Below are 15389 nucleotides of genomic sequence, written 5' to 3'. Positions count from 1 at the left end.
TTAGCATTTTAATGTTTTGTTTCTGGGACTTAAAAGAATGCTAAAAGAGCAAATGATTCTTCTGTGGAACACTTTAGAACTTTGGCCATGTCTGTTGAACTCTTTGGAACCTCATTTCATAATATTGCAGAGAAGGTCCCATATAACCCTCATATTCAGATGGAAGTCCACCATACTGATTTAAAAAAAAAATCCATAGGCCTTAATATGGTTGGATACGTTTAGACAAATGCATACACCCAAGTAAACAACATCCTAAAAATAAAGATACAGAACATTGCTAACAATCTGTACATTTTCTCCATGTTCCTTTCCAGTTTTATCCTCTTGTCGAGGCTGCCACTGTTGATTCCCATCACCACACATCAGTTTTGCCTGTTCTTGAATTTCATATAAATGGAATCATGCAGTATGTTCTTTTTTGTGGCTGGCTTCTTTTGCTCAATAGAATGGTTTTCAGATTTATGCAAATTGTTGCAAGTATCAGTAGCAGTTCCTTTTTAAATTTCTGAATAGTATTCTGTTGTATGAATTTACCGCAATGTGTTTATCCATTGTTAACGCAGGAGCTGGTTGGGCACGTGAGGTCACTTCAGTAAAAGAAAATGTAGCAATTCTTGTTCATTCAAATATGCAATCCACACACGCTTTTGCTAGTGATCATACCCAGAGTAAAATCTGATTTTTAATCCTTCAGTTTTCAAAGGGATGAGAAAGAGAACATGAGAAAAATAGGAATCACTTGAAAGTCTGATTCTAAGAAGAAAGCATAAGGAGTAAGAGGATGTATTAGGTGAAGTATCTTCAACAGGAACCCAATTTGCTCCTGGTCCTGGCTCTAGTCAAGGATTGTGAAAAGGCTGAATTAAAGGCAAGTCTAACCTTCCCTCACTGTTATCTTCCTCTTATCTCTCCTAGCTCTTTGACCACTGGTTAAAAATTCTTTTTCTTTGTAAACAATGTAAAGGCTTTTAGTAATTCAAGCAGACCTTGCTTGGTTGGGCATTCTTCTGGAATATGACTCTAGTTCCAATCAGAGTGGTAGTGAAGGCAATAGCACGTATTAAAAAAAAAATTGGGGGAGGGGTCCGTTTCCTTGGACTATGTGAAAGACACATCAAAAAAGCCGGAAGCTTGGGGGAAATGATGCAAGCTATTATGATCTCTCACCATCAAGCACTTGCTGTGTCCACAGGGAAAGAATAATCTAGCAGGTCCTATACAAGTTTCTTTGGATTGTGATTTCTCCCTCAAGATGTTTCAAAACTATTTAGAGAATACACAGACAAATCTAGTTTGATCTAGTTAGTTAAGAAACAAATGAGATCAATCTAGTTGGATCTAATTAGTCCAGTGTCCACAGGAAACATCAATCCAGCTGTGTATGGAGCAAGCAATATTTAAGAAAAGAATAACTGGACATCACACGGAGAACACAGAAAATCATTATTGCAAATTATGTAGGTAAGTAAGAGTTCCTAGTTAGAGATTAATTTTTTAAAAAAGATTGTATTTATTTATCCACAAGAGACACAGAGAGAGAGAGAGAGGCAGAGACATAGGCAGAGGGAGAAGCAGGCTCCACGCAAGGATCCCGATGTAAGACTTGATCCCGGGACTCCGGGATCACGCCCTGAATCAAAGGCAAAGGCTCGACAGCTGAGCCACCCAGGTGTCTCTAGAGATTAATTTTTGAGCTAGTGACTACAAGTTCAAATTTAACAGTTTTGTAATTAAAAAAATTTTTAATGTCACTTGAGTATTATCTCTTCTCAATTGAAAATAGAGTCACTAGTATTTAGAATTTTTAAAAGATTTTATTTATTTACTCATGAGAGACACAGAGAGAGAGAGGCAGAGAGAGAAGCAGGCTCCTCACAGGGAGCCTGATGTGGGACTTGATCCCGGAACTCCGGGATCACGCCCTGAGCTGAAGGCAGACGCTCAACTGTTGAGCCACCCAGGCGTTCCTAATATTTAGAATTAATTGAACTTCAAGTCCTCATTTGGTAGGATTTCCCCAATAGAGCTAATCATCTTTCTGAAGTTGCTATTTCCAGGCAGTAGCTCCCAAACAGAGCTACGTTTGTAGTTACCTAGAAAACATGAAAGATCTCAGTGATCTTTTGAATGGAGGCATGAAGAGTGAAAATCATTCAAATAGTACAGTCTGGGTCAGAAGTACTACAAGAGTACCACACTGGGCACATCCTTATCATTGGCAGCATCCACAGCAGAAATTAATCCAATTTAAAAAGCTAAAATCTTCATAATAAGACTTTTATATCAGGGGACAATTAAAGATGCCATAAATCACAACCAAAGTGCTGATATTACTAAAATAAAGTCCAGTCTCTAATTAACATAAATGCAAAATTTATCTATAACTATACATTTTGGAATTTCTGATATCACTAGATCAACTTTTATTAAAGAATTTAATTTTTCTACTTACGATGTGGCTAAAAGGCAAGAACAAACATTTGTCTTATATAAGATATTTGAAGATTCTGTAGAATTGCAATCACATTTAATGTTGTTAGGAATAAAGTATTCTTTTCTTTTTAAAGATTTACTTTATTTATTTGAGAGAGACAGAGAGAGTGCACGAGTGCAGGGGGAGGGGCAGAAGGAGAGGGAGAGGGTCTCAAGCAGACTCCGAGCTGAGCCTGGAGTCCCACTCAGGGCCCCATCTCATGACCCCGAGATCATGCTCTGAGCCAAGACCAAGAGTCGGATGCTCAACCGACTAAGCCCGTCAGGCACCCTGGGAATAACATATTATTTGATGTCATTTTGTAACTTTCCTGAATATTTACAAGCCAGAGGCATTTCTACAAGAATATGTCAGGTATTGCTCAGGTTGCCTTGTTTTACTCCTCTTATAAAACACTGCCTATGTTTTTTAACCAAAGTTTTATGGACCTCTGTTTTAGTATAAAAATATAGTTGTTGAGGTTTTTTTTTTTTTTCATCCTCAATTCTCAGGATATACTAAATTAAATCCAGATATTCACATTGAGATACAACCAAGAATTCCTTTATCTTAACCATGGCTTCTTGGCCAGAGGTAGGACTCCATCCCACACCTGCCCAAGAAAGCTGTAGTCCATAACTGTCTAGCTCTCTTGGAATGAAACGTATAGTCTGGAATTTCCAGGAAGAATGCACATGCAAGGATTGGCTAATGGGCTCCCAGGTGGGCAAGCAAGGCTGTCCATTGTCACAAGCTCCCCAGTCCCCACCAGGATCAGCTGCCCTACCTCATCTTCCTCATGTGTGAGTCATTGCTGTGCTTTTAAAGATAAAAACCAAGAGTAGGAGCACTTATCTTCCATAGAAACACAAAATGGACATGCTTTTCCATTATGCTTGACTCCGTAACGAAAGCTCTAGGAAGTGAGTGCAGCATGAACTCATTCCTTCCGCCACAGCAGACAGATGGATAGAGACATTCCAGTTTGTTTCCAGTCTTTTGTCTTCAGAGCATTTTTGGCATTTCCTTCAGGAAACTGGAGGTTGTGACCTAAGGTTTCCTTAGTGAACACACTTCTGTTTCCCACAGTTAACCTTACCCAGAAATGACATCGACTCTGTTAGGTGAGGTTTATCTTCATGTCCCAACTGTGTCCTGTGCATATTCAGTGACAGTTGGAAGCACAAATTCTGAATGTAATAATAGGACTAAAGAGCCAAACACACCAAAATCCTTCGAATTAATCGCCAACAAAGATGACAGTTATGTTCAAACAAAAATGAACTATTAAGGCAATTCTGTGATGCTTACAAAGTGCCCTTGCTCTCACTGTGGAGTTGGAGAAAGTAATGGCTAGGATGTTAAAACTTTCAAATCCTGGTAATTGAAAGTTTTCAGATATGAGGTGTATACTGCTCCACCTACATTCGTTCTACAACTTGCTACTTCATTGAGACTGTACAGTCCCATGCTGTTCCAAGGACAGTCTGGGAGAAGCCAAGACAGTGTCCTGGAAAAAAATTAGGTGATTTGATATATTATCTGCTGTATGTATATCTCCATTTCCCCAGCATGTTGGTGGAAAGCCAAGAATGTAAGCTTTTGTTGATGGGTTTGCAATGACCATTGAGTTTCATAATTTAAATTAGATTCACAACCAGGTCACTGTATATTATTTCTTTAAAAACTCATGTTTTAGGACGAGAATAATCGCATATAATTTAGTTTGGCTTGAATGCAATTTAAAACTCCGCTGATTATATTTACTTGTCAATGTGGTATTCAGAGGTTGGTGGTTTTCATCTCATTTTTTACTACTCTTCAGTGTAAACTTATTGAAGTTTCTCTTCCTGAAAAAGATAGAGTGGTTTTTAACAAACCACATTTTTTTTCACACCCTACTTTATCAAGGTAAAATCCTTTAAAAGAGTAACAGAAATTTGCCCATAACTTTGGTTCTAAAGAGCCACATAGTCAAATAGGATCTTAATTATTTTTATAAAATGTTCTTCACAAAGTAATCTTTAAAAAAATCAGTTTATTAATGTTTAAAAGTTGATAAAGCTATGTGCAAAATGATCCACAAAAGTCAGAAACCTATTAAATACTATTTTTTTTAAAAAGACATTTCTTGGTTTAATTGCACTGAAAACCATACTAAAGAGACAGCAATATATTTTTATTTTTTGTAACATTTATACACATCTTTAATGAACTATTTAATGAACAGCTGTATTGAAAAACTTCTGGTATTCCCTATCAGTTAAAGTAATGCTTTAATGGCACAAGAGGGTTGTATTTTCTTAGGAAATACACGTTCAACGGTGTTAACGCAGGTTAGAAAAATCCAATAAAATGCTCAAACAAATACATTCAAAAATCACAGAAAGTACTTTTAACACAACAAAATACAACCATCCTGTTCGTTGAACTAAGTCACACAACACTCTGAAATAAACATCAACAAAAGTGCCAAAGACAGATGTTGTATTCATTAGACAGATCCATTAAGAAATCTCTCTTGGTTTACAGTCACCACCACCCCCCGTCAGTTTTCACCTCGTTTTGCTAGTTTGTTCCTCCTGGGACACTAAGGACCCTGCCTAATACCATGTAGATAAACTGGACTTCTTTAGGCAGATTTCAGCCACCATGGATAATGATGCTGCTATCACACATTTCATCGTCATGTTGTGAAAGGGGAAAAAAAAAAAAAGAAGAAATCAAAGTGACTTTAATGAAATTCCCCAAAACTGATCTGGCTTACATGGAAACTTTGGCCTCAGCAAATAAAACGGCTTTACATCTCCAAACCATCTCCATCCCTCACAGTCTACGTCCTGGACACAGGCTACCTGCTACAGACCCCCCAGAAGTGGACTATACCACCTCCCCCCCAGCTCCCCCAGCTCTGATGAAGGCCAGGTAGTTCAGATGGAAAGTAAGAGAATTCTGAGGAGGGGTTTGAAGGGCGAGGGAGGGTGGGATACGCAGAGCATACCCAGGGCAGCAGAAGTGCACACAATCACTTGGGCTGGAAACTAAGGTGAAGGAAAACGTCTCCTCAAAGCTCCCGACAGATGCTTTCACACTGGGACCAGGGCCACACTGGGAACCCTTCAGGAGCTTGACGATGCTAGACCTTTGGCTCAGTGCAAAATCAAAGCTCCGGGGCGGGGGTTAGGAAACAGCTTCCAGGCCAGGGCCGGGTCTCCACCCTTCCCAGTGCATTGTTCACAGGAACTAAGCCACCAACACCCCGGCACCCCCGGGCCTGCCCGCCCTCCCTCTGGCTCCCAGCGGCTCCTCCCCAGCAGCAGTGGAGACAGAGATTTTTTTTTTTCCTTTTTTTCCCCCCCAAACCCTGGGTGGTGGTGGGTGACCACGCAACAACTCTCCCCATGGGCCGGCGGCTTTCAGTTCTAGGAAGAAGAGTTGACATTTCCAGAGGACATAACGGTCTCCGGGTTGTCCCCATCGTCCTTCTGCGGGTGGGAGGAGTTGTCCGACTTACTGCGGCTGAACTCCACGCCGGCAATGATGGGCCGCTTGAACTTGCCCGCGGGGTCCCCGCCCGGGCACTTGCAGCAGGACAGGATCCGGATGAAGGCCCGGCGCATCTCCTTGTTGGTCAGGGTGTAGATGATGGGGTTGGTGCCCGAGTTGAGCACGGCCAGCACCAGGAAGTACTCGGCTCTGAAGAGGATGTCGCACGTCTTCACCTTGCAGCCCACGTCCAGCAGCAGCAGGATGAAGAGCGGCGCCCAGCAGGCGATGAAGACGCTCAGGACGATAATGACGGTCTTGAGCAGGGCCAGCGACTTCTCGGAGCTGCGGCTGGCCTTGGAGATGTTCTTGCGGAAGGTCAGGCGGCGGCTCCGAGTCCTGACCAGGGAGTAGATCCTGCAGTACAGGATGACGATGGCGAGCAGGAGCAGCGTGAAGACGGTGGTGCAGAAGAGGATATAGTGCTTGTGGTAGAGCGGCAGCACGGTGGAGCAGCTGGCCAGCGCGCCGATGCAGTTCCAGCCCATGATGGGCAGGCCGCCCAGGACCAGGGAGATGACCCAGCAGGCGCTGATGAGCAGGAAGGAGCGGAAGCTGTTGCTCCCGTTGTGGAGTTTCATCTTCAGCATCGTGATGTAGCGCTCGATGGCGATGGCCAGGAGGCTGAACACGGAGGCCGACAAGGCCACGAACATGCTCCCCTCCCGCAGAAACCACTGAGCCGGGGTGAGCTTGTAGGTGGTGGCGCCAGACAAGAGCAGGTTGGCCGTGTAGGCCACCCCCGCCAACAGGTCAGACAGGGCCAGGTTGCCGATGAAATAGTACATAGGTCGGTGGAACTTCTTGGTTTTCCAAATGGTCAGCAGGACGAAGATGTTCTCTAGGATGATAAAGCAGCAGATGAGGATGAACACCACCGAGCTCATTTTAATGCCATTCTCCTTGTCCGCGCTGGTATTCAGCTTGCCCGTGTAGTTATAGTGCCGGACGATGATATCGTAGTTGACGTAGTCGGAGACGGGACTGCGCAGGGCCTTGACCAGCGGGATGCTGGTAGACCCCATGGCGCGCAGCCGCGCCTCCCGGAGCCCGGGGTGGCGCTTCTCCAGAAGGGCGCTAGAGGGCGAGGCCGAGCGAGCCTTCACTTGCCGCGGGGGTGCTCCGGCCCGAGGGATCCCGGCTTTTCTGCGTCTCTTTTCCTTGGCTGGAGAGGGCCTCGGAAGCCGACCCCTTTAAACGAGTCACAAAGAGGAGAGAGTCAGGGAAGCGGCCACAGCACACTGGCATCATTTATTCTAGCTAAGGCATTGCTCCAGTTTTGTCGCGGATTTGTTTTAAGGAAACTTGGGGGAAGCGCAAAGAGTGGAATTAAAAAAAAAAAAAAAAAAAAAATATATATATATATATATATATATATATATATACATAAATAAAATAAAATGCCTATTTCTTGCAGAAAAAAGCGGAGAGGAGGGAGAAGAAACAAAAATGTACCCAAACAGAAAACTCCAACTGGACAAGACGAAAACTCTCCTGTGCCACATCCAAATGGGAGTGGGAAAACTGGAGAAGTGATCCCCATTTATAACACCTCCCCCACCCACACACACACACACCCTCACTTCCCCACCTCCAACCCCCTCCAGGTTTCCAGCGTGGAGGTCTCCTGAAGCATTCGCCGGCTCCCCAGCGGGTTCCCTCCTCCGAAGAGACCCAACCGCTAACATGAGGGTGGAGGCTCACACCACCTCTGCTCTCCCCCACCCCCCTGCTAAAAGAGCTGAGAACCACCTCCTAATTGCCTTGCAAGACATTCGATTTGCACGAAAATCATTTGACAGAGTAAGTCATTCTTTGGGCTCTATTAATAACTCTCTAGGAACAGGTGTGCTCAGGGTCCGAGGGGTGTGGGCAGCCGAGCCCGCCCCGGCCTTGCGGTAAACAGGAAAGCTTACACTTCTGTGAAGCAACTGCCTTTTCTTAATTTCTTCTTCTAGTTTTTTTTTTTTTCCTTGTAAGCCAGGGCAAGAAAAGATGAAGAGAATTCAGTGAAGATCGTTCATAAGAGCTTGCAATAAATCCCAGGAATGTAATACATTCACTGATTGTCTAAGGAGTATGTTCAGTTGCTGTGGGTTTGGCCAAACCACACACAGGCACACACACAAAAGAGAGAGAAGTTCTACTACTAACGGTGACAATACATGCCACTGCATTTCTGATTCCAAGTGCAAAGCTTCTGTCCAGAAAAAAAAAAAAAAAAAACCAAAAACGCACGTTTAATGCATTGCTGAACCGAAGCTGGCGGTTTCGTGCACTGCCCTTCCCCAACATGCTACCTCCTGTCTCAGAACTAGAAAGTGTGGAGGAACGAAACATGGCACTGGCTTCCAGTCTACTTGTAACGCTTCCAGATACCGCCGCCACGGGATGGAAGTGGAGTAACAGAGGCCGTAGTCCCGGACGGCGGGGGCTGCTCGTGCCCAAGCCCCGCGTCTCTCGCATCTAATCCCACGCCCCGCTCGCCCCCCGTGCAGATGTAGCCCCTGACCCCCCACCTCCCATATTCTTTGTCTGTAGGACTTTTCCGAGTGCCCCGCTCCGCGACCAACCGCAGTTGCCACCGTCCCCAACCCCTGCTCCGCTTTACGATCGCACTAAACCCGTTTTCCCAACTTCATCAATCACCAGCGCCCCAGGAACAATCCGACCGGGTTGGGCTCCTCAGCAGCGCAGGGATGAAAGCCTCCGGCGCCCAGAGAGGGATGTTTCAAAAGTTTTTGTTTGGCTTCGTTCCGCTTTCAAAGACATTCATTTCCAGCAGCGAAGACCTCCCGCGGCGGGGCCCCCCGCGCCCCGGCCCGCGCGGGCTGGGCGCCGTCCCCTACCTGGCTCAGGCGGGGCGCAGCCGCGTGGGGAGAGCTCCGGGTCCCCGCGGCGCGCTCGGCATCTTGCAGCCGCTGCGGACGGGCTGGACGCGCTGCTGCCTCGTCGCCTCGGGGTCCCCTCCCTCCGCAGCCGCGCACTCCAATGGGCAGCCCGCCCCGCTCGGCCCGCGCCGGCCGCTGCCTGAGCCGCCGAGCGCCGGCGGAGGCTGGTGGCCTCGCGAGGAAGGGGCGGGGAGGGGTTAACACCAACCCCACGCCCTCCGCCGCGGCGGGGGCCCCGATCCCCGCGCCGGACCTACTGTCCAGGAAAGATCAGGGGCAGAGGCGCGCGCGCGCACACACACACACACACACACACACGCACATGCACACACTCCTCCCCCACAGACAGCCGGAAAAAAAAAAAGAAAGAAAGAAAGAAAGAAAAAGCAAACCGAGAAGGGACGGAGGCTGGTGCCCCCTGGATTCTGATGCATAAATCACGGCCTCGCCTGCTGCCCGCCGCTCCCCGAGACCGTTGGCCCGAGTCTTACCGAGAGAGGAGGTGGGGAAGCCTCGGGACCCCCACCCCCACCCCCACCCCCCAGGTCTCGGGGGCAGGGGCAGCCCGGCGCCCCGCAGCGCCCCTCCAACGCCCCCTGCACGCGCGAGCCTCGGCGGGGCGGGCGGGGCAACCAGGGCGCGCGACCCGGGGCAGCGGGGGCACGGGGGTCCTTGCCGCCTCCCCACCCCCATCCCTTGGCTGCCCCGACACTTGCGGTCCGAGCGGCAGAGGGTGGCTTTCCCGGGCTCACGGCCGACCGGCCCGCGTCTGGGGAGCCCCCCCGGGGGGTGGGGGTGGGGTCCCCTCATTCCGCTGCGCGCAGAGCCCGGCCGGGGTCCCAGACTCGGGCCCGCGGCGGGACGTCCGCGGAGGTGGGCACGGGCCGGGGCCTGGGAGACTGGGCGCGTGGGCAGCCCCAGGGACTTCCGAAGGGAAGGACGAGCCGCGGGGCCCGGCCAGCCTCGCGGGGGCCCGCGCCCTTCGCTCCTTTCCCCGCGGGGCCGCAGCCCCCGGTGCTCCCCGCACGCCCACCCGGGTCTTGCAAGGAGAAGCCCCTCGAGGAGGTGAGATTGGGGCGGCGAGGGCGGCCCTGGACCCCGGGCGCAGGGCTCTCCTGGCCCGGCCTGCAGCCGCGCAGAAGCCGCCCACCCGCCCCTGGCCCCCGGCCGCCCATCCTGGCAGATGTGAACGCAAAACTTCTCCGTGTGCAGTTTCAATTGACAGACACACCCTGTACCTGAATGACTCAGAAGGAGTCTAAATGAATAAACAGACCCCTGGCTTCTGGGATCTTATGAGTTTGCAAAAGAAGAAATTAAGTGACAGTTAAAATCAAGTTCACAGCTGCCTGAAAGTCTTCAGCAACGGAATTGCACCGGGCACACGGCCACGAGTTCAACAACAGTACCTGCCTATACCACCCAGAAACTAAGATAACGGTCCTCTAGATCTAGAATAAGCTCTGCTTGGGTCGGGGAGTTACTTTATTTAAAAGAAGGGACGGGGATCCCTGGGTGGCGCAGCGGTTTGGCGCCTGCCTTTGGCCAAGGGCGCGATCCTGGAGACCGGGGATCGAGTCCCACGTCGGGCTCCCGGTGCATGGAGCCTGCTTCTCCCTCTGCCTCTCTCTCTCTCTCTCTCTCTCTCTCTCTCTCTCTCTCTCTCTGTGTGACTATCATAAATAAATAAAAATTTTTAAAAAAGGGACGTGTTGAGTCTGCCCTGCACAACATAAGGTGGGGAACTTGGCAAAATCCATCCCATCCACTCATTTATGAGTTCTTTAAAGGGAAAGGAATTGCAGGGAATTGCACACCCAAACTCTACGTATCATGATGGATTATCTAATTTAAGCAGGCGTTGTTGGTCATTCTATTGATGAGAAAATGTCACTCAGCTTAAATCACTAGATATCCCAGCTAGTACGCAGTGCTGGGTTCCCCAACTTAGTGCCATGTCTCCCAGATGTCATGTCTCCCAGTTCAAATACCTTCAGTCAATAAACAAGGAACTGAAAAGCATATGCTCCCCAAAGGGAAGCAAAGCCTAGCTTTAAAATTTTTTAATTACCCTAATCTCTTGACTCTACATATGTATAAAATATATACAAATATATGCTAACGAATGTCCTTTTAAAACCACTTATTTCCTGACTATGCAAGTCTACAAAACATATCCAAAAGTTTTGCTAATAAATGTCTTTTTTTCACCATGAAGCATTTTTTTGCTGAAATGTTTTGTTAAATTTCTTTTTATTAAATTATTAAATATCACATTATTTATTAAAATAAACCTATTTCTATTTTTACCACCTTTTAAATTATTAAGACTTTCTTTTTAAAGACTGTATTTTCTTTCAGATTTTTTTTTTTTTTAGATTTATTTATTTGAGAGAGAGGAGCATGCACATGGGGTGGGGAGAGAGAGAGGGAGAGAGTCTTGAGCAGACTACTCCACACTGAGCAGGGAGTCCGAAGTGGGGCTTGATTGCACAACCCTGAGATCACCACCTGAGCCAAAACCAAGAGTCAGATGCTCAACCAGTCACACCACCCAAGTGCCCCAAGACGCTTTCTTAAGAGCAGTTTTTAGGTTCACAGCAAAACTGAGTGGAAAGTACAGACATTTTCCATATCCCCCATGGCCCACCCATGCATGGCCTCTCCCACTGTCAATATCCCCACCAGAGTGGTACATGTGTTACCATAGATGGGCTTACACTGACACATCATGACCATCCACAGTCCATAGTCTACATTATGGTTCACTCTTGGTATTATACATTCTATGGGTTTGGACAAAGGGATAATGACATGTATCCATGAATACAGTATCATATGGAATATTTTTACTGCCCTAAAAACCCCTCTGTGTTCTACCTATTTATGCCTCCCTTCCCCATGAATGTCTTTTTTAAAACCACTGATTTTCTGACTATATATTTCCTGACAAAGTGTATACAAAAGTATAATACTGAATGTATCTTAAAACTTCACATTATCTACCTATCACGTCTAATGTAAGGTTGTGTATTTGGGTAGCAGATTCTAAGTATTACACATATTAATTCATTTAATTCTTCCAATGACCCTACAAATTAGGAATTATTATTACCCCAATTTTACAAACAAGGAAACTGAGTCTCAGGCATATTATATTAAGTAAGTTGGTTAACGTGGGCTGTGACCATAGATGGGCTCTATCCTCTTAACCACTAGCCCAAACCACCACGATAAACCTCAAACATGTCAAAGAATTATGCAGGGGAAATCAGTCTTTTTCTTGTGTATAAGCAGTATACATGGTGAGGACAACACTCATTCAGTGTTAATCCAGTGTCTTAAAGAGCTCAAATACTTTGCAGATGATTACTTAGAAATATTCATCCTTATACACACGGATAAGATGTAAAATGTGGATGACCACTCCCAAGAAATTGGAAAGTAGGCAAAACTATTTGCAGCAATAGCTTCCCTGCCAATTCCAAGTCGCTGGTTCCCACACATATCTCTTCCCATTACTCTCAGGAGAGGCCCTAAGAATTGCATCCTCAAGCTATCTCCTGGCTCTCAGCCCAGGTCCCTTTCCGCCGCTGACTGGAAGGCCAGCCCAGGGTTTTACCTTACTTCTCCTGGCAATGAGGTTACCATCTGATGCCCAGTTACCCTGAGGTTGCTCCATTCTGCATTTCTTTAATTTATTTATTTGTTTGTTTGTTTATTATTTATTTCCATTTTGTATTTCTTATTTCAAAGCCACTTTACTCTTCTTTATGCATTAGCTTTGCTATCTCTCCTTATGGGTTGCCAGTGAGAATACCATGTAATAATTGGGACTTCTACTAAAAACAATTATTTGTCCCCAATCGGCAATTCAGATTTAACTGAGAGAGCTGTATTTTTATTTGCTGAGTCTGGCAACTGTCCTCTCCTTCCTAAATGCTCCAGGTACTTTCCAATTCTCCCCACAATCCCTTGTGAAGATCCAGCCCTCCCCTTCCAACATTTATTCCTAGGAGAATAGCTACCCTCCTGCTTAGTGCAGAAAACACTATCACCACTTCCCTTCCTCTCCTGTAAGTTCATAACAACTTCACTCACCCTTATTTCCTCTCCGTTGTTTTACTCCTTCCCAAGGCAAACCCTTGCCCATACCACTGTGCTACCACCTGCCCCCTGCCCCGAACTTTCTAAGATGTGACTCAAGTACTCCTTCTCTCTCTTGTACTCTCAATTCTTGGCCTCTGATGACTCTCTATTTTCAACTTACATTAATATTTATGTGTTGCCTCTACCAAAAACTCACTGTCTTCCCGTCATACTAATTAGGTCCTGATAGAAATTTCTCTTCTCTTGTTTGTCACCACTCAAAACTCAAAAACTGTCATACAGTGGAACATGACTGTCTTAGATTCAGACTTCATACTGCCTGTTCCCACCTGGGTCACTTTGGACAAGTTCTTTCAATTCATTGAGCCTCAGTTTCCTAATCTCTTTCTCTTACTTCACAGTGTTCCAGAATTATACAATAACATATCTTGATTTTTCCAAGTTCTCTCCTGGGCATACATTGGGCCCCTTATAGTCTGAGAAATTATCCAAAATTATTTCTCTAATAACTTCATCTGCTCTGTTTTCTCCATTCTCTCTTTCTGGGACTCCTACTATTCAGATTATGGGCCATCCAGAAAGGGTATTTTTGTATATAATTTCTTCATATTTATTTTCCATTTCCTATACCTTAATCTTTTTCTGATTTCTGGGAGATCCCTCAACTTTATCTTTCAACTCTTCAGTTAATATTTCCCTTTGTGTTATCAGACTTTTGAGTCTAAAGGTTTTCTTCTTTTTTTTTTTCCTGAATACTTCATTTTTACAGAACCCTGTTTCTGTTTCAGGGATCCCATATCTATACTTACCTCCAAGAATATTAGAATGGCATTGCTGTTGTCAAGATTTCCTCCTTTTTTTTATTTTTATTTTTTTTATCGTCTCCTTTTCCTGTTTGCTTTGGTCTTGGTTCTTTGTGTCAGCAGCTTTTTCAATCATCAGGTGATCTCTGGCTATCCATTCTTACTTCAGACAGAAGCACTGAAAACTAATTAAAACTCTTGGGGGGGGGGGCTTGTCAGTGGAAGGGTGCTAGGTAATCAGGCTGTGTTCTTTTATTGGAGGATCCCAAATATCAATATTTATAGCTCTCTATTCCTGGACTGGTCAATTTCAACAAGGAATTCTAAAATCTCTGTCCCCCTTCTACTATATTCCCAAGTGAAAAAGGGAAGGCAGGGGCAAGAAGGAGAAAGAATCCTATCATTCAGTGTTTCAATTTGAACTGAATCATGATGATAGGGACCTCCATACACATGCTCTCAGCCCTGCCATGTGTTCCTGTGTCCAAACACCCTCTGAGATAGCCAGTTTAGAAAATAAATCTCCAATCTTCCACTGCAATGGTCCTTGTCCTGTTGTACAGGTTGGACATGGAGGGCTATAGATTGGCTGCTAATCTTTGTTTGATAAAATATCATTTTATTCAAAAACCAGAAAGGAAAAAGAGTGGAAAGTAAGATCCCCAAAACAATGCATATGCCAGGCTTAGAGAGAGATGGGATGGTGGTGGTGTGTGAAGCGTCTTCTGTCTACCAGAGTCCATGCTTCACCTTCAGTTTCCTTCTTTGAAGATTACCATTTACCATCATCTCAGAAGGACCTGGAGCCTCCATCTCCTGATCCTATTTGAGGATCTTTAGTGGGAAATTCATTTGCTTCTAGATCCCCCTGCTTCTAGGTAAGGTTTCAATTTTCTATGATTTGACAAGCCATTTACCCACATTAATTTGTTTTCCAAAATTTCATTGCTTTTGTCAGAGGCAAACTAACCTTGAAGCTAAATGTAGCTTAAACTTTAGAATTCATTTCCAGGGTCCTGGAAGGAGTCCTAGCAATATTTCAACATTATTATATAAATATTAAAAGTAAGGAATTTTAACCATGATTGGCTAAGTTTGCTGTCTTTTTCCATTAGGAAATCTCCACTATTTCATTTCCCCGTATGTAGGGGTGGTTTGGGGTCTAAGGGGAAGCTGAACTTGGGCTACATTTAGGTTCAGTTTAGAAGAATATGTGAGTGAGATTCCAGTTACTTCTGTATTATTACCAGCCACCCTAGGGTGGAAATGACTTTCAAGACTATTTCTACTGCCCTCCATGGCTACTCATGCTGTCATGATAAAAACATGCAGGACCAGTATCGTGTGATTCTGAGCCAGAAGCTAATCTGGGCAAAGTTATTCCAGGGGTGTGACATGTATAAATTGTAACTAGAGAATTTGATGCTCATTGACATCTAGTTAAAACAGAAGTTCTCCACACTCCAGAATATACTTGATGACTCCGTATATGTAATTAAACATGTCATACATCTTTACCATTTTTGATGGAATTCACATGGAAAAGATTGATCAGAATTTGTG

General features: G+C 45.5%; 1 protein-coding gene across 2 annotated transcripts; it reads right to left on the bottom strand.

Annotated features, from left to right (window-relative positions):
- Positions 1-4494: 4494 nt before the first annotated feature.
- S1PR1 (sphingosine-1-phosphate receptor 1) lies at positions 4495-9169 on the bottom strand. Of its 2 annotated transcripts, none has more exons than XM_055341428.1 (2): positions 8872-9169; positions 4495-7213 (listed from the first exon to the last, which is right to left on the bottom strand). In XM_055341428.1, exon 2 carries the CDS (start codon positions 7045-7047, stop codon positions 5899-5901), a length of 1149 nt encoding a protein of 382 aa, XP_055197403.1. In that variant the 5' UTR covers positions 7048-7213; positions 8872-9169; the 3' UTR covers positions 4495-5898. The 2 variants fall into 2 exon arrangements, with proteins under 2 accessions (XP_055197403.1, XP_055197404.1); XM_055341429.1 differs by lacking the exon at positions 8872-9169 and adding an exon at positions 7614-8442.
- Positions 9170-15389: the final 6220 nt, after the last annotated feature.

The sequence above is a fragment of the Nyctereutes procyonoides genome, unplaced genomic scaffold (assembly GCF_905146905.1).
Source record: "Nyctereutes procyonoides isolate TBG_1078 unplaced genomic scaffold, NYPRO_anot_genome, whole genome shotgun sequence".
Classification (NCBI taxonomy): Eukaryota; Metazoa; Chordata; class Mammalia; order Carnivora; family Canidae; genus Nyctereutes; species Nyctereutes procyonoides.
The sequence above is the reverse complement of the archived record's forward strand: the minus strand, read 5'-3'. Positions and strand labels throughout refer to the sequence as shown.